Source organism: Morus notabilis, unplaced genomic scaffold (assembly GCF_000414095.1).
Source record: "Morus notabilis unplaced genomic scaffold, ASM41409v2 Scaffold89, whole genome shotgun sequence".
In the NCBI taxonomy this organism is placed as follows: Eukaryota; Viridiplantae; Streptophyta; class Magnoliopsida; order Rosales; family Moraceae; genus Morus; species Morus notabilis.
In genome coordinates this window covers 511,503-533,787 of record NW_010357100.1, presented here as the reverse complement: position 1 = coordinate 533,787, position 22,285 = coordinate 511,503, and the positions used below count along the sequence as shown (strand labels likewise).

General features: G+C 37.8%; 3 protein-coding genes and 1 non-coding gene across 5 annotated transcripts in view; 1 reads left to right on the top strand and 3 right to left on the bottom strand.

Annotated features, from left to right (window-relative positions):
• LOC21401421 (protein ROOT PRIMORDIUM DEFECTIVE 1) overlaps window positions 1–3,304 on the bottom strand; it is a 12,419-nt gene extending 9,115 nt beyond the window's left edge. The window contains exons 1-2 of one of the 2 annotated variants that reach the window (XM_010089123.2): window positions 1,939–3,304; window positions 1,591–1,725 (exon numbers count right to left, since the gene is read on the bottom strand). In XM_010089123.2, coding sequence (XP_010087425.2) covers window positions 2,016–3,161 — 1,146 coding nt within the window. In that variant the 5' untranslated portion in view covers window positions 3,162–3,304 and the 3' untranslated portion in view covers window positions 1,591–1,725; window positions 1,939–2,015. The remainder of the gene's footprint in view (window positions 1–1,590; window positions 1,726–1,938) is intronic. The other variant, XM_024164840.1, reaches the window with a different exon arrangement.
• A 604-nt stretch (window positions 3,305–3,908) lies between these two features.
• TRNAK-UUU lies at window positions 3,909–3,980 on the top strand. Its single transcript has one exon. It is a non-coding gene; the product is annotated as a tRNA-Lys (tRNA).
• Window positions 3,981–4,303: 323 nt separating this feature from the next.
• On the bottom strand, window positions 4,304–7,720 carry LOC21401420 (uncharacterized protein At5g49945). Its single transcript, XM_010089122.2, has 3 exons — window positions 6,581–7,720; window positions 4,937–5,140; window positions 4,304–4,854 (listed from the first exon to the last, which is right to left on the bottom strand). Exons 1-3 carry the CDS (start codon window positions 7,598–7,600, stop codon window positions 4,624–4,626), a joined length of 1,455 nt encoding a protein of 484 aa, XP_010087424.1. The 5' UTR covers window positions 7,601–7,720; the 3' UTR covers window positions 4,304–4,623.
• A 742-nt stretch (window positions 7,721–8,462) lies between these two features.
• Window positions 8,463–22,253, bottom strand: LOC21401419 (DExH-box ATP-dependent RNA helicase DExH7, chloroplastic). Its single transcript, XM_024164585.1, has 34 exons — window positions 21,972–22,253; window positions 21,106–21,211; window positions 20,640–20,830; window positions 20,338–20,388; window positions 19,973–20,123; window positions 19,465–19,883; window positions 19,146–19,364; window positions 18,629–18,740; window positions 18,224–18,418; window positions 17,564–17,643; window positions 16,968–17,090; window positions 16,713–16,799; window positions 15,986–16,086; window positions 15,786–15,843; window positions 15,509–15,574; window positions 15,084–15,166; window positions 14,819–15,002; window positions 14,450–14,596; window positions 14,257–14,358; window positions 13,981–14,133; window positions 13,511–13,615; window positions 12,795–12,935; window positions 12,607–12,696; window positions 12,465–12,521; window positions 11,828–11,911; window positions 11,599–11,697; window positions 11,363–11,503; window positions 11,103–11,173; window positions 10,734–10,803; window positions 10,502–10,594; window positions 9,803–10,015; window positions 9,297–9,389; window positions 9,075–9,197; window positions 8,463–8,981 (listed from the first exon to the last, which is right to left on the bottom strand). The coding sequence occupies exons 1-34, from the start codon at window positions 22,251–22,253 to the stop codon at window positions 8,904–8,906; spliced, it is 4,368 nt and encodes a 1,455-aa protein (XP_024020353.1). The 3' UTR covers window positions 8,463–8,903.
• Window positions 22,254–22,285: the final 32 nt, after the last annotated feature.

The window sequence follows — 22,285 nt, the reverse complement described above, 5'->3', positions numbered from 1 at the left end:
ACTTGTTTTAGTACCTAGAACCCGGATCTAGTGGTTGTCCCTTGAGATTTTGTGAATTGGGACTGGATTTGTAGGTTTTTGAACTGATTTCCGCGCCGACCGGTCCGGTCAACCGGATGCACACCACCGGCCGACCGGTGGTGATGCACTTCTCTGTCACCGGTCGACCGGTGTACACGGGGTTTTACCCTGTTTGGCCTGAAATTGTTGTTTTGACCCATGTTTTCGGGGAAAACCCAAATTAGCTTCGTTTGGGGACTTGAGATAAAAGAATTAGCATCTTTAATCATTGTTTAAGATTGAAAACCCTTGAAATTGATTATTGAAACATGAAATTTGATTATGGCACACTAATAGGAAATCTTGATATATGACTGAGATTGGATTACTTTAGGACTGAGAATTGATCCTAAAGTGTCGTTTTGTATCAGTGCTCGCGGTGGATTCAGACTGAAGGGGCTTGAGGAAGCGGAAGCCGGAAAAGGGCAACGCTAGTCCTAGGTTTGATTGTGCGAGGTAGGATTTCTATTCCTTTTCCTTGTAAGCCTGTTTTCAAAAAGAATTTTGGCCTTGAAAGTGTTTTAATGAAATGGATTGGTTTGCGAAAGAAAAATGTTTTAAAAACCATGGCTTGTTAGTTCATGGAAATCCTTAGCTTGTCCTGTCTATAGAATCCATAGCTTGTCTAGTCATTGAACCTCATGGCTTGCCCAGTCATGGGACCCGCGGCTTGAGTAGTTCGTGGAGTCATATGAACGATTTCATAATGTTAAATGGATGATTTCTTAAGATAAGAAATCTTGTGAACTGGTAATAGAGTCTATTACTGTAAGCCTTGATAGGATGCGGAGAGTGCATCCTCGGGGGCAGAACCCGAAACCGGTCCGGGTAGGCGAGGCACTTGGTTAGGTAAGTAATTTGTACTAATTACTTGCTGAAGCCTGTAACATGGTTATTTTCAGTTATATTTCCTTTGAGAAAAAGGATGTGAGGTTCCGGCTGTTCTGTCGGGACTGAATGGCTTATTTTATTTATGTGTTCAATTATTCATTCATGCGCTCATTTATTCTAAATATTTCAAATTATATCCTACTTGGCCTTTCGCTCACGTTTTATGTTTTAAATGTTAAACCCCTCCCAGAAGATTCTAGGATCGGTGCACAGTAGCTGGATATTTGCTACGGAGCAGCTGAGTTGTGCTGCTGTTGGAATCAAGTGAGGATCGGGAACATCCTCTTGGACAAATGTAAGGAATTTGAGAATTCTGTAAACTTATGTAATATTTCGATTTACTAGACTGTGGTTGATATCTGTTGTAATGATTAATTACATGAGTATGTATGTACGATACTGTATGTCCTGTGGGGTGGAGCCCTGTGTGCCAGAGACTCCTGAATTATATAATTCATTTATATTTTAATGCAGTTAAGTGTGAGGTCCGGTCTGAGAATCTGCTTTATTAATTTCTAATCGAGTTCCACGTCACCCACCCCGTTTGGGGGCGTGACAGCTCCTTGCAAATATGGAGTCATAAATCACGACGAGAAATTGCAAATCTTGTTAGAAGTACAAACCAGAAGCCACGCTCACCTGATGAGGAGCACGTTATTGGCATCATAATTTCAACACCATCTTCTCTTACGCACCCCGAGCAGCTGATCATCTGAAAACGCATTGCAATTGATGGGAAAAACAAGTTGGCAAAAATAACATTTGTTCAACCCCCTAAGAAAACACAAACCACAGAACCTTTTAGCCATAACTGAAATGCAAAGTGATTAGAAAAACATACAAAACTTTTAAGGCCTAATAAAACTATACAATTAAACAAATAAAGCCAACATTTTGCACATGAAAAAACTAGCAACAAAGATTGCAAATGACTCATCAAACCTTTTTGTGAGTTAATAAAACTTAAAAGAGAGTACTAATACATACCCGATCAAGCAAGCTTGGTCAATATTGTTTAAGAACGAATTTATTTGTCAGTATTTCCATGAAAAACTTTCTAACAATCAAATTCGCCTAATTCCATGATCAACAGAAACACTTGGTTTAGTCAACGTCTTGGGCATCTGGTTCAAGAGATGAATGTGGCGATATCTCATGGCCATCAAAGGATGCTTCTCCACCAAGAAATCTTTTCTGTAAGCTTCTCTGAGCACGACAGTCTGGGTCCTAATCTTGTTCGAGACGTAGAAGATCCCCGGGTGGTGAACCAGAGCCTTCTTGAACATTCTCGAACCAAATCCTAACCATTCTCCCAAGACGAGCAAGTTTTCTCTCTCCGTCTTCTTCGAAACCGTCAGCCACAGCAGCTCGTGAAGCACCGCCACTGTCCACTTCTCCGCCTGGTCGCTTCCCGGCGGGAGGTGGAATCCGTTCTCGTATGGAGAAATGTACGGCAAAAGCTGCCATTTTTCTACCCAGTCCTTCACCTTCTTCACCAGATCGAACCCTCTCGGGAAGCTCATCGGAAACGCGATCCGCTTCGAATCCGACGACGATGACGATCTCTTCTCCAATTCCGACACCGCGAGATCCTTCCTCCACGAGACGATCTCCAGCGCGAGCTCGGGTTTTCCATCGCTAGTGTTCGGAACTTCGCAGACGTGAAAGTAATCGGGGAAATCGGAGAGGAGAGAGGCGACGAAGTCGTGAGGAAGGCCAAAATCCCATCTGAGCTGCTCGACCAGGCGGAGGGGAAGTCGACCACCGCCGGCGATCATCAGAAGCCTGGAGAGGCGGCGGACGGCGTCTTTTCGGAGAGAATCGAAGGCGGCGGACTCCTCGTAGTGAAGAGAGAGGGCGCGGCGAGTGAGCTTGACGCGCGGGGGGAGGCCGGGGGAGGGCTGGAACAGGGTGAAAAAGGAAGGGTATTTCTGGAAGAATTTGGAGGAAGGGATTGAGAGGTGGAAATGGGGTTTGAGGATGGAGGCGAGAGAGAGAGGGAGAGATTTGGAAGGGTCGGAGAGAATCTGGTTCTTGAAGGAGATGGCTTGGAAGAGGTCCTTCTCTCTCTCGACGACGAAATCGAGGTAAGGGTCTCGGACCCACTTGACCTTGGCGTCCACGAAGGTACGAGATTGATTCAGCCATGGCCCTGGGAGTTTGGTCCGCAGGCAAAGAGGCAGAGCCACAGCCGCGGCCATGCCTGGCATTTGGGAAGTCCAAGTGCATGTGGAAGTCGACGGTTGAGGTAAACTGGGATTGGGGACTTTGTCGTTTTTCGTTCCAAGAGTTTTGTCGTCGTTTCTATCTTGTGCCGTGCTTAATTGGTTTATAATTTACTTTGAAGGTGAATGAAATCATGCGAAAATTAATGTCTAATTTATGCTTGTAGCCACTGTTTCATAGGTTTATTCATGTTGTTCCTGTACAATTCTTATTAATAATAATCATTATTGGGGAATTCTTTCTGGATTAAAAAAATCGGGTAGAGTACAACATTAGTGCTCTTTATTCTTATAAAGGTGAAGGAGCTTGCTATACGGGTTTGAAGCTTGTTGTCGTTTTTCAATCCTTATATTTTCAGTATTTTTATGGCCCTATTCATTTCATCAATTTAAGTTTATAATTTGAGTTTTGCTATAGTAAAAAATTCTCAGAAACAATCACATTTAATTTTTTTGTTACAATAAAAAATTCTCACATAAAATCACATCTCAACTCGAATTAAAAATTCAAATCAGTAAACTAAACAGACCTTATATTTCTTCACTTACGTCGATTTTGTTCTGTAATGTAATTTTTCCAACATTTGCGTCGCTGAGTTTGGTTGTCGTTATCTCGAATATGTCATTTCAGTATATTTTTGTTGCTCATCCTTGGCTGTTGTATATCTGTTCCCTACGGTTCTCAATGCTGTTCATATTATTTTTCCTATTAAGACAACCTTACGTTATTAAGCCGTCTTAGCTCAGCCGGATGAGCGCATGGCTTTTAACCATGTGGTCGTGGTTCGATTTCCACAGACGGCGTTTCCTGCTTCCTTCATTTTTTATTGTACTTAGATCACGAAACATGAGAAACACAATTAATAAACAGGTTAGATGTGAATTGACTCAATTAACTATGTGTTAATTCCATCCAATGATATGTCTAATATAATATATAAGTGTATATAATTCATTAAATAGTAACAAAGTAAAGCCTAACAGTGATTGAGATGAGGACACTGCTAACAGTGATTAACAACAATGCTCCTTAGAAGTGCAAGAGTCGATTCTATTGGGACGGCAGGCGTCTACCGTAGATGCAATTGTCTTGTTACTTCCAGTTCCAGATTTCAGGCTCTCTTTCATGAATAACATCCATTAATGGCCTGCATTTGTGTTTTTGTTGCCTACACTAAAACATATAACCTGTCACTGCCGGCCATTTCTTGCCTTCTTTTGGAAGACAAAAAAAGTTGAAAAAAAAAAGAAGAAAAGTTTGCGCGGCATTTGATTCCGTACATTCAAAACCCACAAAGATGTGGTAAAGTAAGGAGCTAACTGGTGGAAGCTAAAAATACAAGGCCGTCAGTGTATTAGGACCAAAAAAATAATGGCGGGCAAAAGAAAGTCCAAACTAAAATATCAGAAAACAGAGGCGAGTTTGTATCATTTCTGGCGCACAGGACTAGTGCGCACGGGTCATCTTTACCCTAGGCATGCCCTTCTTCATCTGACGAGAACGCTCTTTGGCTTCCTTTTTCCTGATTGCCTCAGCGCTAAGTCTTGCCTCAGCCTCCTCCATCAGCCTTTTCTTCTCTGCCTTCTTTCTCTGCAACGCGTCTTGCCTTGCATTTTGAAGTTCTTTGTATGCCTCCTGAGCGGCCTTCGTTCTTGCTGTGTCTGTTTTAGATCGAGCCTGAGCAAGGGGTAAATCATAATTAAATTGAATATTATGTTGATTCTGAGTAGCTGAACAAAACTACAATCAAACCACCCACCTGAGCGCTTAGCTTGTATCTCCCAATCTGATCAATATAGTAAGGTATCAAAGCCACCAAGCGAGTCATATCAGTCATGTTGTTCACATTTGGGAGGGCAAACTTGAACAGCAGCATCTTCTTATGCGTTCCAAGGTGTTGATCTGAAAAATGCATAGAGATGAAGCCCTTTCCATGCTTCTCAAAAGCTTTTTCGCCTAAAACCTGCAAATTGTAGTAGGAACTTTTATAGTTGTTCGAGTTTCAGTAAACAATGCCCACGGTAAATAGATGAGACAATAAATATACTTAAGAACAGCACATGCTTCTTCTTTTTCAAAGTTCAAAAAAAAAAAAAAATCAAAGGAGAATTTTTATTATTGAGGAAAAACTATGAGGCCCATAAAAGTCCAAATCTGTAACATATTTGCTAATACTGGAGAAAGTAGAGTAGAAAAAGAGGATTTCTTAAAAATTAAACCCATAAGACCTTTAGTTTCCTAATTTTTATCTTCCCCTAAATGCAGCCACACGTAAATTGGCTAGCTAATCAGGGTATCCTCACTCCTGAAGAGTGAAGCATAATATTTTGTCACTTCGACTCACCAAAATAAGACACTAGTCGCAACAGAGTACACTTTCTTGTTATTATTATTGTCCCACTAATTGCTCTAATCAATCACAATTCACAACGTACTAGTAATGACTCACAAGTTCACAACAAGAACTGAAATGAAACTAATGCCCATTCACAGAAATCCCCCATTTGAGAATAACAAGAAATCCTCTAAAAAATAAAACTTTATTTAAAAACCACGTCACAATTCACAAGCTATCACATCTAATACCAATTGCTAATGAGATAGTAAGTCGCAAAAACAACTTCGTAACAGAAAATTGAAATTAGTACTCAAATATTGAAATAAATTTCAACGCCAGGTAGTCAAAATATGGATTTAACAAAAAGCAAATTCTATAAACACATAATGAAAACAAAAGGAAACGCACAAACAAGCGGTTCTGCATCAATATGTGAATTATTATTCATAAGCAACACTTGAAGCGCCTGAACTTATTTTCTAAAGCCATAACGCCTTAAAAGTCCTGGCAATTTTGTCCAAAAGATTTGTGTAACAATCAGTTGATCAGATAAATTACATCAAAAACACAACCACAAATCAAAATAAAGAATACCCAACTGGAAAATCGTAGTCTTTAACATAAGTACTCTTAAGAATATAGGGATCAACTTCAACTTCTGATAGTCTAAATGTGGATTGAACAAAATGAATTCTGAACACATAATGAAAGGAAAAGGATCTCCAAGACAGAAACTTTGCTGCACTAGTATATGAACTAACAACCTCATAAGAATAAACAATACTAAATCGGAAAAATGATTCACAATCAAGAGTAATATTGATGTGCGAAGAGTCTCATGTCTTCCATGACGATATGCATAGATTAGCAACATAGGCTTGGCATAGGATTTCTTTTTCAACAAGATAATATTACCGCCATTAGCGTTCAAAAAAAAAAAAAAACAAAAAAACTTTATGCATTTGGACAAAGTTATCCGAATTATCCAACTGAGTCAACACCACTGATCATGGACGATTGAAAAAACAAAAAAACAAAAAAACAAAAAAAAGAAAGAAAGAGAACCTGATCAAGCGCAGCCTCAGAGATCAAATCACCAGCCACTTCTTTGGACTCTGAGATGACAGCCAACTCCTCAGCCACCCATTTTCTTCCATTGGGAGGACTCAAAACGCTCGCAAACCTCTGCAAATCCCTAACTTCCTTGTGCATGACCTTGGCCGCCTTCTTCTTCGCCACAGCGAAAACCACATGATCCATGGCATCATCATTCATATACACCTCGAAGTTGATCTCGTCCTTGCACGGCACCACCATGTTGTAAAGCCTCGATATCAAATCGTGCCTGCTCTTCAGCTCCATCGTCGCCAGAAGCCCCTGGCAGTACCTCCTCCCGCTCGCGTAGAACTTGAACACGTTCTGCCCCTCCTTCAGCAGCAACGGCGAGTCGTCGCCGTCGCCAACCCCGAGGAGGCTGAAATTCTTGTCAAAGATCGAATCTTTCGCCGCGAATTTCGCCGCCCAAGCGAGCGCGATGTTCTCGTTCTCGCGCTTCCCAGTGAAGTAGTTGATCACGAACATGATCAAGAAGCTCCCGCACGCGATCTCCACCACGTAAGAAGAAGATCTTGGAGAAGTTCCAGCCTTCTTCCGCACTGGCGAGGCTTTCGGATCCGAACTCCGATCGGAGGGTTTGGTATCCTCGGAATCGGCGCTCCTCGGCGTCGTCGTCTCCGGCGACGGCGGTTCGATCGGCAAACCCTCGAATTCGTCCTCGTCCCAATACTCGAAGCTGGTGGAGGAAGGCTGCTTGGGATGATCCGCATCGGCAGTCTGAGATTCCGGAGCCGGATAGGAGGGAACCGGATCTGGAACCGGGTCGGGTACGGGTTCGGAGCGAGTCAAGGGAGAAGGGGAACGCAGAGGGAGGGATTCGGTGGAAAGAGAATCGAGTTCTTCGTCGTCATCGGCTTCGAAGCCTTCGAAGTGGGAATCGGCGAGGACGTGATGGCGAGAGAGGAGGAGAGAGACGACTGAGAAGAGAAGGAGAAAGTATGGGAGAGAGAAACATGGTGGTCTTGCCATGAGAGAGAGAGATTAGTGAACAGCGAGTGATTGTTTTCTTCAGTGTTATTGTTTTGTTTGCGAGGAAGTAGGTGATGATGAAATGAATAAGCCGCAGCCAATTAACTGGAGAAATTGGTTTGGAGATACTTGGGTGTTATGGTAATTTTAATAATATATATGTGTACAACTAATTGAACTAATTGAATTATTATTTATAAATTATATGTTGACAAGTTGATTATTATATACTGAAATATAAAATTTCCCAAGCAAATTATATTTAGTGTTAATTAATTATTGAGACTTTTTTGCTGAAGAAGGTTTATTCATGTTTCTTTTTTTTTTTTGAAATGTTATTCATGTTTCTTTTTCCTCTGAAAGTATTATCAAAATAATTTATCGTCCATAAATGGAAATGGACATATTTTTCTTATTATTGAGAATATTGTTTCGTGGATTTTTTTTATAAACTGTTAGTTTTTTTTTTTTTTTTTTTTTTTTTTTGAGGAACACTAGTTTTAATTACTACAAGTCATTATTGTGATTTTGCATATGAAAAAACAAATTATTATTGTGATTAACTATAATGCCACAATAGTGACTTGTCTTAATTACAAAAATTATCTAACAGAAAAAAGAAAACGCTTACCTTCACAAACTTGCCATACGATTTGCTCGTGTTGTATAATTAAAATATTAGAGCAATACATAATTCATAAATTACACAATATGTCTTGGTAACTGATTATTGCACGTCCCACAAACTCTAACAATTTCAACAGATTATCAAAAAAAAAAAAAAAAAAGTCAAAAATAAACAGCAATAATTCCTAATGAAATTGATCTTTCCTTCCAAGTTCCAATAGTACCATTTCCGCGTAAAGAATTGTATAATACGAGTTCTAGATAAATTAAAGTCCCATCTCGATACACATTAAAGCCAAAAATAGGCATTTCTCAACACAAATATTCAGCATATTGCATAGTTACAGTTCATGTGAATAGCAATATGTAACAGGAAGTAAATAAATGTATGACTAGTATGTTAAAGGAACCCGCTAGCGCTTAAAAAACCAAAGTCCTTTAACAGGTTAAGCAAAACAGATTATTCCATTTCTCTCCATCGAAGCTGATGAGCAAAATCTCTTCCTGTTTCACATGGAAACACTCTTGAATTTGACGAGCACACATCTTTGAGATAGCAATGGAAGGAACTTGGATCATGGAAACAACACAATAACTTAGCAGATACTGCAATACAAGTACCACATGGAGCGAAAAACCGGCTCTGGTCGCGTACTTTGGCGCTCAAATACTAATACTATACTGGGGGTTTGTCTTCTTCCAGCAATAGATGAATTATCGAGCTGATGACCTTGTTAGAAGCGACATCCACATTCTGAGGCACAAGGAGAAAAAAAGAAGAGTGCATCATTTGGAGTTTTTTTCGGTTCTGTTAAGGTAGTGAGATCAAGATCAACATGATCTGTACCTCTGGTTTTCTAATCAGTTCCTTTAAAATAGAATGAAGAGTCGACCGAAGTTCCTTGAACAGAACAGCAGTTTGGGCTGGTGCCTTTAATTTTAACCATCCATCAATGGTAACAAGTCCTGTCTGAGATACCAATTGGAGAATTATGGAGAAATGCTAAACTACAGAGGCAACAGCTGTGATATTAATGAGTGCATCATTGAAAGACGGACAAGATGATACCTGATGTTGAACGTTAATGGAGCCACCAAACAGCAAAACAGAGTAGGGAGATATGATGGTGGTATCTCGTAGAAACACTTTGTTGGTTTCAACCTGTGAATATGATGAGATAAAAATCTTACCATATATGATTAAATGCTATCCTATGCCTATCCTCATTGTACGTTTGAGAAGATTCACATGTCAATAGTACTCCACTCCATTTCATGATTGGAATATAACAGAAAGCACCAAGTAATTTAAGCTAATCAAATTGGTGAATCAGTAATCAAATAGATAATATGCTTATGTGCATAAAAATCCCCATCAGAGAGTGTGTGTGTGTGTGTGTTTTTCTGTGTGTTATGCCATCACAAAGAACAAACAAAACTAATACCGCACTGACAATAGGAAAAAGCTAGAACTCATTAATAAATATAGTATGGATGAATTTTTTTTTTGGCCTGAAAAGTAAAGCACGTATGATTAAAAGCAAAATTAGAAACTGAGAATTATAGTTCAGAAACCTTTTCAAGGAAGACGAGGAAGGGATATCGAAATTCTTTCCAGTTACTGTTGATAGATGACGGGTGAATGTGAACTTCTCTTCTTCCATCATACCAGCTTGGATGACCTTTACTTGTAAGACCAGCAGATTGTTTAAGGTTGCCAAGAGCTACTCCAGCAATGCCTTTCTCAGTGGCAGCAACATTTGGGTATAAACCTGCAAATAATATTGCCTGCAACATGTGGCCCCAGTGTGAACTATTTGACTCAGATCTTGTGGAATATGTTTATTCGACTTTAGGAGATATACGATTCTCACGACTGGCAACAGGAAGAGAAAAAAAGAAAAGAAGACATAATGTGCAGGCAATATAAGCTCGGAAATGCATCCACAAATACCAGTGTACCTTAGACACGGACTCAAAATTCGACATCCATGAGATACGTATTTCTTTTTTTGGCTGAACTTTAAAATAAAACCCAGGATGTAGTGTCCCCATAAAAACAAGTTTTATTTTTTATTTTTTATATTTTTATAAATACAATTGAAATTCATGGAAGATTGTCCAATAATTTGCTCTTGAAGTTTTGAATACTTATGATTCTTTACCGGTAAACAAGGCAGAATGGTCTATAAGCAAATATAATTAAAAATTATCACAGAAAAGGGAAAGAGATCCAAGATCAACTAAATAGCAGGACGAGACCACATAGTTTACCTTCACTATTGGGGAATGATGTGAATACAAATTGAATGGCTGTGACGCATCAGAAAGCCAAATATCAAGATTCTCTTTCTTTCGTCCATTAATCTGAAACATGATGTTGGAACATTTAATCAATGTGGATAAATCACATTAAGGTTTTGGGTACAGAAGTCCTAAAATATTTAAAATATAATAGAAAACACTACTTTCTACATTCCCCAAATGATAAAAGAAAAAACTAGACCTGGAAGCTTTTTGGTAAATTGATAAGCCCAATATCTGCTAGTAAGGTTCCAAACTGTATCCTCATGTCTCTGACAAATCAGGCACAGAATGAGAAAACTATAAGGTAGAATCAGGAAAAATGTAATTATAATTTCTCGTAATGAAACCCCATAGAGTAGAGATTCCCAAATCTGAAACTGACGCCATTTCCAAACCCCAAGAATCTTGAGAAATCACGTCTCTTCAGTTGTTTTTTTCTTTTTTTGTTTTTTTTGTTTTTTACTTTATCTAGCAAAAGATTAGCATACTTAGTCTTGTACCAGACACTTCAAGCTTTGCTAAGCATGTTATCTTGTTACAATTCAAGGCCAGAGAAAAGAAACTGCACCTTATCATGTACATAACCGAACTGCTTAAGAAATAGGAATTGCAAAAATGTTGTGCAACTTTAACCCCTCTCTGCAAATATCAGGACTTCCTGGTGTTAGTGAACATTCTGGTTCAGACACATGCAACAGGTTATGCTGGTTGATGGTAATGCTATGTAAGCATGCAGTCAAGAACGTTGTTGTAATACGACTGAAAGATCATGTAACGCAAATGCATTTATTGAACATCATTAATCCAAGTAAAGAAGACATAATCAACCTCGCGCAGAATCTTTTCCCACTTCATATATGCAATCATCATTAACAGATGGTCAGATTGCCTGTCAACATCATATGAATTGCTAGGTCCATCCAGTTTATCAGTCAGAAGCGCCAACTTAGCCCTTTCAACATTTTCTCTCTGGAAATAAGCAGAGAGGAAAACAGATCCACAATGTAAATTATCTGGTTTAGAAGAAGAAGCAAACATCTCTTCAGCGGAATTGAAAGAGGAACCTCGTCTTTTGGATAGACAAATGGAGATTTGTGGCTCAAAAATGCTGAAATCGAGAGAATGGGTGATAAGCAACCAAATATTCCACCGTATATCATCATCTGCAGTTTCAAAGAATCGCAGCATAAATTTTGGTCCAAAAAGAAACTCAACATTATCATTTTTGTAAAACCCTATCACTTCTTTTTATCCAAACATAAGGCATAAAGGAAAGAAATATTAAGTGCTAACCTTTCCAATCAATACATCAACTGGAAGCTTAGCCAAATGATGTCCAAGCGGTGTCAAGAGTTCATCTCCTTCTAGCGCACCAACCTTCAAATAGCCCCAACATAAAATATTAATGTTAGTCTTACAAAGATAATGACACTGTCTAAAATGTGTGAATATGCATTTAATAACTAGCAAAATGTACAAAAAAATATCGTGAATGGAGACATCATGGAATATGCATAGTGATTCTATTGTTACAGGTGATTAACAAACATGCACAAAGATATTGGACTCAAATAAGTAGTACGACATCAAAAAACAAAACATGTGACAAGCTTATGCAATCGGGACATACATAATAAATCAACACATTCTAGTTCACAAATCAACAAAATCAGTATTTCCTTAATAATAAAGAAAACGCACTTAACTGTAGAAAATGAACCTATCATGTATTCTAATAACAGGAGGAAAGAACATATAAATCGATAGAAAATTACGAAATGTAAACAAAATAACATGACCAAATATAACCAATCAACTAGGCAATTACGTGGCTACTATTTCTCAGAAACAGGTATGTAGTCAAAGTAGAATTTAGTGCTAGTATCAACAAATCCAATTCAGTGAGAATCATCAATCCAATAACAAATACCTCATATAGAAGTGAAATTGCTGACGTCATGGCCTCATCCTTGGGAGGTTCTATAGCCTGTGACAAAAAAGTAAAAAGAAAATCTGTAAGATAATAGTGTCAAATGATAAACGATAAATTTTTTGAAGATAGTATTACGTACCTTGGACAAGAACGGCTTTATATGTCCCAAAGAAAGAAACTTAATTTGTAAGCACAACTCTACTAATGGAGTTCGAAGCATCTCTGGAACCTTGGTAGAGTAAATAGTACATTAGAAAGAATTGATATGGGTATAGAAACACATCTAACACATCCCCTTTGAAAAAATAGCTTCTTTGTCAAAATTACCTGAAAACGGCGCATAAGTTTTTCAAAGCGATGACATGTGTACAGGCAAAAGCAAATTCCAGGTTTCACACGTCCAGCTCTTCCTCGACGCTGCCTTGCATTTGCTTGAGATATCCAATCTTCAACCATGCTAGACAATTTCTACAGTGAAAAAAAAAGGTCTAAGCTAGTTGGTCCTGATAAAACGATCACAAATACATCACTGATTTTATTGATAGAGCCAAAACATGAACACGGAAGCAACGGAATCAGAACAGTCACCTAAGTAGGAGGAAGTGTTCAGCAGCTTAATGAATGCAAAAAGTCGTCAACCCATTATTGGATTGCCATCTGTCATTCCTAATATTCTCTTTAATGTGTTTTACTGTTTTTATTAAGGGAGTTTTCCCATCTTTTCTGTTCCTCTTATATAGCAGGTGCATCCGTAAACTACAAAGCCATAGTTGTCAAGGCAACTAACTGCGTCATATGTTATGATCTAACAAAAGTGAAACTGTTGATTGTCCACTTCTGCTCTAGAAGATATTTCTCTAAGCCATGAGAGATTTGATCATGATTAAATGAAAAGATATTTGCTTGAGAAATGTTGCAAATCTGCATTCTAATATATTTTAGGCATATCTTGTTTTTAAGAATGATTTTGTTCCTAAATAGATGGACAGCTCATATTTCTTTTCCATAATCACATTTTAGTCGTAGAGTTTGGAAGCACAAACCTTCTGTGGATTATAACGGTTCTCTTTATGCTTTCCACAGTCAATAACATACACCACATCATCTATTGTTAAACTGGTCTCCGCAATATTTGTGGCCACAATGACCTGAGACAACAATTATTGAAAGAAAATGTAAACACCTGGGTCACGAGCTAAGACAAAGCTACATGAATTTATATTCAAACAACTAAGTGAATTCAAGCATTATTCATCTTGTAGATTATGTAACTTTCGTCCTCTTATCTTGAATGTAAATCACCATGGGATTTACTTAATAATTAGACTTCTTTTTTTTTTTTTTTTACAAGAAGTTAATACTCACAGAATCATTGCCTAAAATAATTATGAAGAAACAAAGAAATTAAAATAAGTTAACAAAAGGTATGAATTAAGATAAAAAGAGTTAAAAAAGTGACAACATTACAGGGGGAAACATCCAAGAATTAGCCACAGTAAGTGGTAAAACTTGCCTTGCGTATGTTCTCAGGCGGCCTCAAGAACACCTTCTTTTGATCAGTTGATGCAATGGATGAATGTAATGGAAGAATCCAATCAGAAGACTGTCCACCAAATCGGTAAGAAGCAGCTAGCTTATCCACTAACATATGAATTTCGGCCACTCCCTGTTATGTACAGACTTAACTTATTAAATCGTTTTTTAGAAGATTTATTAATACGTCATGCAAATTTTTTATATTTCCCATTATTGTTAATTATTATTAAAGGGACTAAGAGGATGGGCTTACCGGCAAAAATACAAGTACAGCACCCTCACCACAGGTTTCATCAATGTGACAGACCAAGTCTTCAAGTAGATCATAATCAATGAAATCTTCATTCAATCTTTTCTGCACCAATATCATATTTGTTGTATTACAAAACCAACGCAAAGTAAAAATATGCCACACGTCAGAAATTGCATGTCTCAAAGCCACTAACCAAATTTTGTTGAGTTTGCTCACTATAGGATGGATAATCATCTGGAACATAATGCGGGTTAACATATTCTTCAGAAAGCAGAGAATCATCACCCCATGCAGATAAAACAAGATTTTTCTTCCCCCTTCGGTTGTTTACAGGACCACCCTGTGATTTCACAATTCAGGAATTCAAACTCCGAAGAACAAAATGGACATATAACACAGACAGAACATTCATATAAACAGAAAAGCTGGCGTATATCCAACAACACAGACACTAGGTATGGAGGCTGGCAACACAAACAAATGACATTAGAAGTAAATTCCGAACAAAAAAAGTAAGTGAAAGATGCACAGAAATGGAAATCTAGGATCCCGTTTGAGATACCTTTTCTTTTGTAAATGTTTCATATCTTATAGCGGCTGCAGAATCTGAAGCCAGGCGGTAATTGATACTTTCATATATATCCTCCAGAAAGTAATTTGTCACGGGATGTGTTCTGCCTTCTGCAGTAATCACAGGGCAGTCACCAAAGTATCTTGAAAACAAATTTGAATCAACAGTTGCAGACCTGAAAATTGAAATCACAGAATTTAAAACTAAAACATTAAAACTAACAAAGCATAAAAGAGAGATTGAAATGCAAGCGTACATGAGAATAACTTTCAGTTTTGGAGACTTATGAGCTGATTGTTTTTCAATCAGATTCTTCAGAACAATAAGTAGAAAGTCACCCTGTTAAGAACCCAAAAAATCTGTAAATTTATCTTCTCAATCAGAGGGTTTCCAAGGGTAGCTTCTAATAATGTTCATAAATGGAACATAGCGGCAGGCAGCAAAAGGAACAGAGAAAAGAGTGATCACAGTCGTGCTTAATGAGTAGCCAATAAATAAGCCAAGTCTAAGCTATAGAAAGTACCATTAGAACGTTGCTATCAGGGGGGAGGAAGAGAGAGAGAGAGAGAGAGAGATCATTCATGCATTTGATTGACTTTGACTTTGAGTTGTACCAGTCGTTTTTGTCACGACATTCATGACTATATTCCAGCAAAACCACCTAAAAGTATAGTCACTCACCAAAAGAGACCGTTCATGCACTTCATCAACTATGACATGGGTAATGCCAGTCAAGTTTTTGTCTCCCTGCAAATTGAACCAATTAGTAACTCGAGACTCTTTTTGTGAGAGGAGTTGTTGAAATAAATCCATGATGAGAAACTAGGACTTAAGAGAGTATTATACTTGACCAGTTAATTTACCATCACCATGCATGTGATACAAGTTACAGCAGACTCGGAAAAGAGACAGAGAGACAGAGAGAGAGACAGAGCCTAAATCAAACTGGTGCGCTCACCGCAATTTTCCTCAGAAGAATGCCCGTTGTACAAAACAAAAGCTTTGTTTTTTCATTCCTGACACGATTGAAATAGACAAATAGAGAGTGAAGCTCCAATCGTTGGTGGAAAACAATACAATGATGTTATACACGCCATTCATGGTGTCTGTGCATGTGTTATACTCTGCAATTATAAAATAGATCAAGCAAATGAACACCTTGCACTATCAAGGCGAACTTGATAACCAACCAATGAACCATTTGAACCAGGTGAAGGTTCACAGCGCTCATCAGCAACCCTTTCGGCCACAGAAATAGCCTATAATTACACGCAGCAAATCACAAAACATAGTTCGGTAACTAGAAACCATTTCACCATATCTAATAAAAAATCAACAGGAATAAAGTAATTAACGGAAAGGAATAAAATCCTAAATTTACCAACGTCATCATCACTTTATGTGTCTTGCAGTTTCCAGCCATAGGAATCTTTCAAAATATTTATTGATAGGTCAATCTACTATGACTTTAAACGTAGTTGTCTTGATTTTTCACTTCCTTGATACAGGCATAGTAAACATTTTTGCACCAACTTTAAGGTGAAGTTTCAAGAATTTTCCAGGCCATACTTGTGATATATTTACACAGTGAAAGAATCATTCAGCTTTAAGGATACTATATATACCCCATTATCGTTTTTCTTGTAAAAATGATTTCTAGAGAACGACATTAATCATTTGCAAGACACCTTGCAAAATAAAACAGAAAACAGGCATGACAGAATACAGCTCGAAAACCAACCTTGTGATGATGGAATTAGGTATAAAACAATAGAATAGCTAGTGCTTATAAATGATAATAGTTATTCCAGTTACTTATCCAAAGACTCAGTTAATGCACACATCAATGAACCTTGCATTTAAGTACAGATAATTATGCACCCACCGCTATTCTCCTTGGTTGTGTGCATATAATATTGCAGTGTCCACCAAGTCCTGATTCGATCATGTCATCCAAGATAAATTGTGAAACCTACAGAATATTTCAGAGGTACCCTTTTAAATAAAAAGGCAGGAAATACACTTTGGAATCAATGTCAAATACAGAGGGCCAGAAGAAAGCTGTTAGCATGTCGCGGGGGGGGGGGGTCATATTTATAGTTTGTACTCTGAACCAAATCATTTGAGAACGAACATCTACCTGAGTTGTCTTCCCGGAACCTGTTTCCCCACAAACAACGAGGACGTTATTCTCTTTCAGTAATTTCAGTATATCACCTTTTAAATGAGCTATAGGAAGTGCAGCTCTAGTTTTCAACATGTCCTGAAACAGGGAAACATCTGAATAAGTAAATTCAATAGAGCACAGCACATATGCTATGATTGTAACGGATGTATACAAATAATAGGTCCTCAAAAGAAAATTTTGGTTTACATCACCACCAAGCAGTGACAACCTTATTAAACACTACCATGCAGTATGCTTATCAATGCCTCAGAATATACTACTATAGCCCAAACAACGAAAGTTAGGGTTTTTGACACTATGATGGTGGAATAATAGGATTTGGGATTTCTGGTAAGAGAATAATCAATACAGATTTTGTTTGATTTAAGATTAAGATATGTCGGGAACTTAAGCCATTTGAACTGATAATCTAAGTTCTGCTTGACTTAAACCTATACTCTAGAAACTTGAACTTAAACTATATAAGACTTGTCTCGAACAAACTAATGGACGTATTTTCCAATTACCTCTGAAAACTTTTGTTTATTAAGAACAACAAATATACCAACCTTGTACTTTTGCATGTTCAATTTATTCTCCTGTTCACGTCTCAGATAAGAGCTTTCCACTTCTTTATGATAATGTTCTCCTGCAACATAACAGTGAGAACAACTATGGAGGCAAAAGAAAGACGGTAATTAGAACAGTTACTTCATTGTTTTTCTACCCCAAAGACAAATCTTTGAGTTGTCCCATCAATTTGTGTTTGATCAGCCTACAATTATGTTGGCAGAGAATATTTCCAGGTTAGCATGTTCTCACTTCTTTTATTTTAATCATGTTGCGAGCAGATGATTGCAAGTGCTCCAGGAATTTATCTCAACTCAATATGGACCAGTCGACCAAGGAGACCTTACTAATACATGAATAAGATTTGTGTCTTTTACCGCATACAAAGATCTAATACGTGATCATTGATGGTAAGACCACATTCACAATCTTCACACCTAATGCATAAAAAATGTCAAGCTACCATGTCGATTTTAATTCAATTCTACAACGAACTTGATAATCATATCAATTTCTTCTCATTTCCTATGAGACGCAAAAACATAAGAAGAACTATAATCTGCTGGGAACAAATATTTTGTCTAAATTTACAATAAAAATAAATTCAGATACAACATTTTGCTTTAAAATGCACCCAAAAGAGAAATAAAGGAACATACTTTCAAAAATTGGATTGACACCAGAAACAGTTGAATTTTTATTTCCTTCAATTAATGATTCTTGATTTTCTTGGAAAACATTCTCTGTAACATCAGTAGGAACCGTTGACGCAGAACCATCAGCATTCAATAGTGAGTCCACAAAGCTCGCTCTCCGAACTTCCTCGCTTTCTTCTATATTGATCGACGAATCCCCTGAAAGAGTTTCAATTTTATGGCAATCTTAATCCACCAAACCAGCACTAATGATTTGTGTAGCAACAAATAACTACAAACAAAAAAGGCTATCAAAAAGACTTTACACCAGAATCATGCAAGGCTAAATAGACTGCATATTAGCAATTCAAAGTTTCATGTGAATTCAACTTATTCTGGATACTTGGCTTGAAATGCAAATTGAGTTACCTTCTTTCCACTGGAAAACCAATGAAGCATATGGCTCTGTAAGTATTAGGTGTATTGGGAGATCAGAAAACAGATGATAAAGAGCAAAAGCGGCCACTCTATTTTGTGCATCCTGGAATCAATACAGTTCATATAACTCATAAGTCATCTTTCAAAATAACTAAATGGTTGTCTTTTTGTAGTTTTATTAACAGGCTATATATTTTATAAAATATCTAAAAATTTGAAAAGGAATCAAAAATCATATGGAACGTCCCATTTTGTTGAGTGAGTACAACAATGAGCATCATATATTCAAAAGTACATAAAATAAATAATGTGCCAACCATCAAATATGCAACAAAAGATGAATAAGCAAAGCTGAAAATTAAATGCCACAATAACATCTGCTTCAATGATCGAAGGCATATGCCTTTAAATAAATATAAAAAATCAAGCCTTTTACACAGCTTTGCTCTTGTGCCTTTTGCTAAGTATGGTAAAATGCCATATGGAAGAGTAGGGATAAGTAATTTACCTCAACAGACTCAAAAGTTTCACCCTCGTCAGGAAGCTGAAGAGTGATCAGCCCCCCAGCTTTTCTACTCTTACCCCATCCACTAGCTTTACGCAATACACTGACAGTGTAAGAGAAATTGTTTCCCTTTCCACGCACTTTGTTGAAGTTTGGGGCTTCCCACCCTGACCTTTGACATAACTGATGAAGAACAGCCTTAGGTATCTTTGGAGGGTCACCCTGTCATTTTTAGACTTCTACTTAAATCACACACCTTATTTACTAAAAAGAAAATAATAATAAAAATAAGTGTAACAAAGCATTGCATTGCTTACGCTACCTTTTTCCAAATACCACCTAATTTCTCCAAATTTTTCTCACTCATTTCTTTCATCTTCTCTTTCTTTTGCAATTTATAAACTTCTGTAGACAAACTTTCATCAAGTGGACCATCTTCTGAGAAGAAATTACCAAGCTCTACATCTCCAGACTCTTCTTCTCCAACAATTGTTTCCTGAGCAGGAACATCTGTGAGAGTAGGTTTAACTGGAGAGTCTTTGGAAGTGCACAACTCCGTCTCATTTCCATCACTTGTTGATTCAGCAGCATGTAAAACAAATATTGAATCACGTTCTACATCACCAAATGTGTCTCCTTCAGACTGCTTGTCCGGCATGGAAGTAACATTTGTTGCCTCAGAAGCAGCATAAAAGGCTTGTTCATTCTCAAATTCTGACTCCAAGATGTCAACTGATAATCCTGCACAAAAATTCCAAACAAGCACTATGTGAAGCAAGAAAGAAATTTACAAAAGGTAGGCATGAAACATGAAAGACATCAAAATTAACCTAAAGCAGAACACTCTTGCTTGAGCTTGTGGATGATGTTTCCTGCCTGTTCCTGACTTTTCTTGTCACGTTTTTCTTTGGCTTTCATAGCTTCCAGCCGTGCAGCACAATATTCTTTAGCAATCACGTCATAGGGCCTTGGTTCAGATATCTATTTAGATGGATAAAATTGAGTGGTAATAGAGTCATCTCTTTAATGTGTCAAGCAAATATCCATAAGAAAAACATGAAATAGGAATGCAAGTTAGATCAAACAAATCCTCTAAAGAAGCTATGCTTCTGTTATTGCGAACCTTAAATATGAAGACAACAGATCCAGAAATCAGGAGACTCATTTAGTAATAAGAATAGTAAATGAAAAGTACCTTCTCGGTCAGACCTTCATCAAAATCATCTTCCCATGTTCTAGATTCATCCTGAAAATAATATAGAACTAACTATAAGATTTTTACGACACGAGCTACTTCATCAAGCCTTTCTAACACCAATAGTGCATCTCACCAAAATATATATACACACAAAAAGAGACATACAGTCAACCGACAATGATAATATTCTCAAGTTCATAAAAAGACGGATGAATAAAGATCGGTAAACACAGCATATTCAAAATACCCCACAAAAACGAAAAGAAAAGACATAACTTCAGTATGCCTTCTGTTAATACCTCTTCCTGTTGTTCCACATATCGTTTAATCCAATCTGCCTGAGAAGGTTGAAATGAGTCCAAACTTTCATCATCCCCACGACCCTTTGTTTTAAGAGAAACGCCTAGTTCACCGTCATTAATCTTTGGAGAAGCATCCACTGAAGGAGTCCAATCGTCTCGAGAATTCAATAGGACACGAACAGAACCACCTGCCATAATAACACCAACGTCACAGTAATAGTTAAGGGAAAATTCTATCTATCAGATGATGCAATCACCACATATGGGGCAGTGTAGGACCCAGTTGTCATACTTTTGCCATGTGACTCTTCTATCCTGCTACCACATGTGCGTTAATGCATCATCGGTGGTGATAAATAGAAATGCTCTAGCATAATGCCAAACAATTTTACATCCTAACCTACTAAATTCTAAACAAGGTCTAGAGCAATCAGGTTTCCATTTAGCACAAGTATAATTCTACCTCCATCTATTTGCTGCGATATTCCACTGGAAAACTTCAATGGAAGCTCATTACTAGGCAAATTCAAGCACAGCCAATCAAGAGAAGCGTCAAACGTAGCACCCTCCTACTCAACACAACGAAACAGACGCTCATTTTGAAATCGACTGAGCATGAGCAAAATAATCAGAAATCTTCATAATCAGTAAGAATTTGGACAAATTGCTTTGCATACCATGAAATTGATTTTTTTTTCCAGTCAACGCCATACCAGATGTTTAACACAAGACTAGAAAATCCAAACCTAGCTAAAACGTGTCAATCATCAAACAGATTTGTATAAATTAAGGAAGGGAAAAATGAAGGTTGAAAAGGAAGGAACCAAAAGATTTTCTCTTAAATTTCGTACATTTACTTCAAAGCCGAAGAAAGTATAAATGAAGAGAATCTGATCACGAAAAAGTAATAATTTGCACCGACCAAAATGCATTATCGCCGACGAGTTCTTTATATTCTCGGTGACCAAACATTCACTCAGAAAGCGAAGAAAGAAGTGTTAAATCTGATTATCAAAAGGAAAAAGAGTAGAATTTGCATTCTCTGATCAAACTGTATCACTGCTGACGAGTTCTTCTTTTTTTCTCTCTTCATTTTCTCGCTAACCGAACAGAAAATGAAAGTGAACAAAACATTTCTCTTGAATTTCGTATATTTACTCGAAATCCGAAGAGAAAAAGTGTAAACGAAGAGAATATGATCACCAAATAAAAGAGTATAATTTGCAGTATCTGATCAAGCTGCATCAATCGGTATGAGCTCTTCTTTCCTCTCAATCCATTTTCTCGGTGACCAAACAGAAAATGAAAGTGCAACACTCTGAAGGTTACCTTGAGAGCAGAGAGAGCAAGCTCGATTTGAGGATTGGTGAATCCTTCGCAGGAGAGCTTCTCGTAGATGGTTTTGAGCTTCTTGGCCTTCTGAGCCTTCGAGAGCGACTCGTCCACCGGAGCCGCCGCGGGCTGCGCCGTCCGGCCCGAGTTTAGGAGGAGCCTCCGGAGGCGGCTCTCGTTCTCCGCCGAAATCTGGAGCCTCGGACCGGACGACGACGATGACGACGTCCTTTTGGCGGTGGTTCTCTGCTTCTGCTGCTGCTGCTTTTTCGGAGCCATTCTTCCTCTACACTTCTTCACGTTTGGTCTCA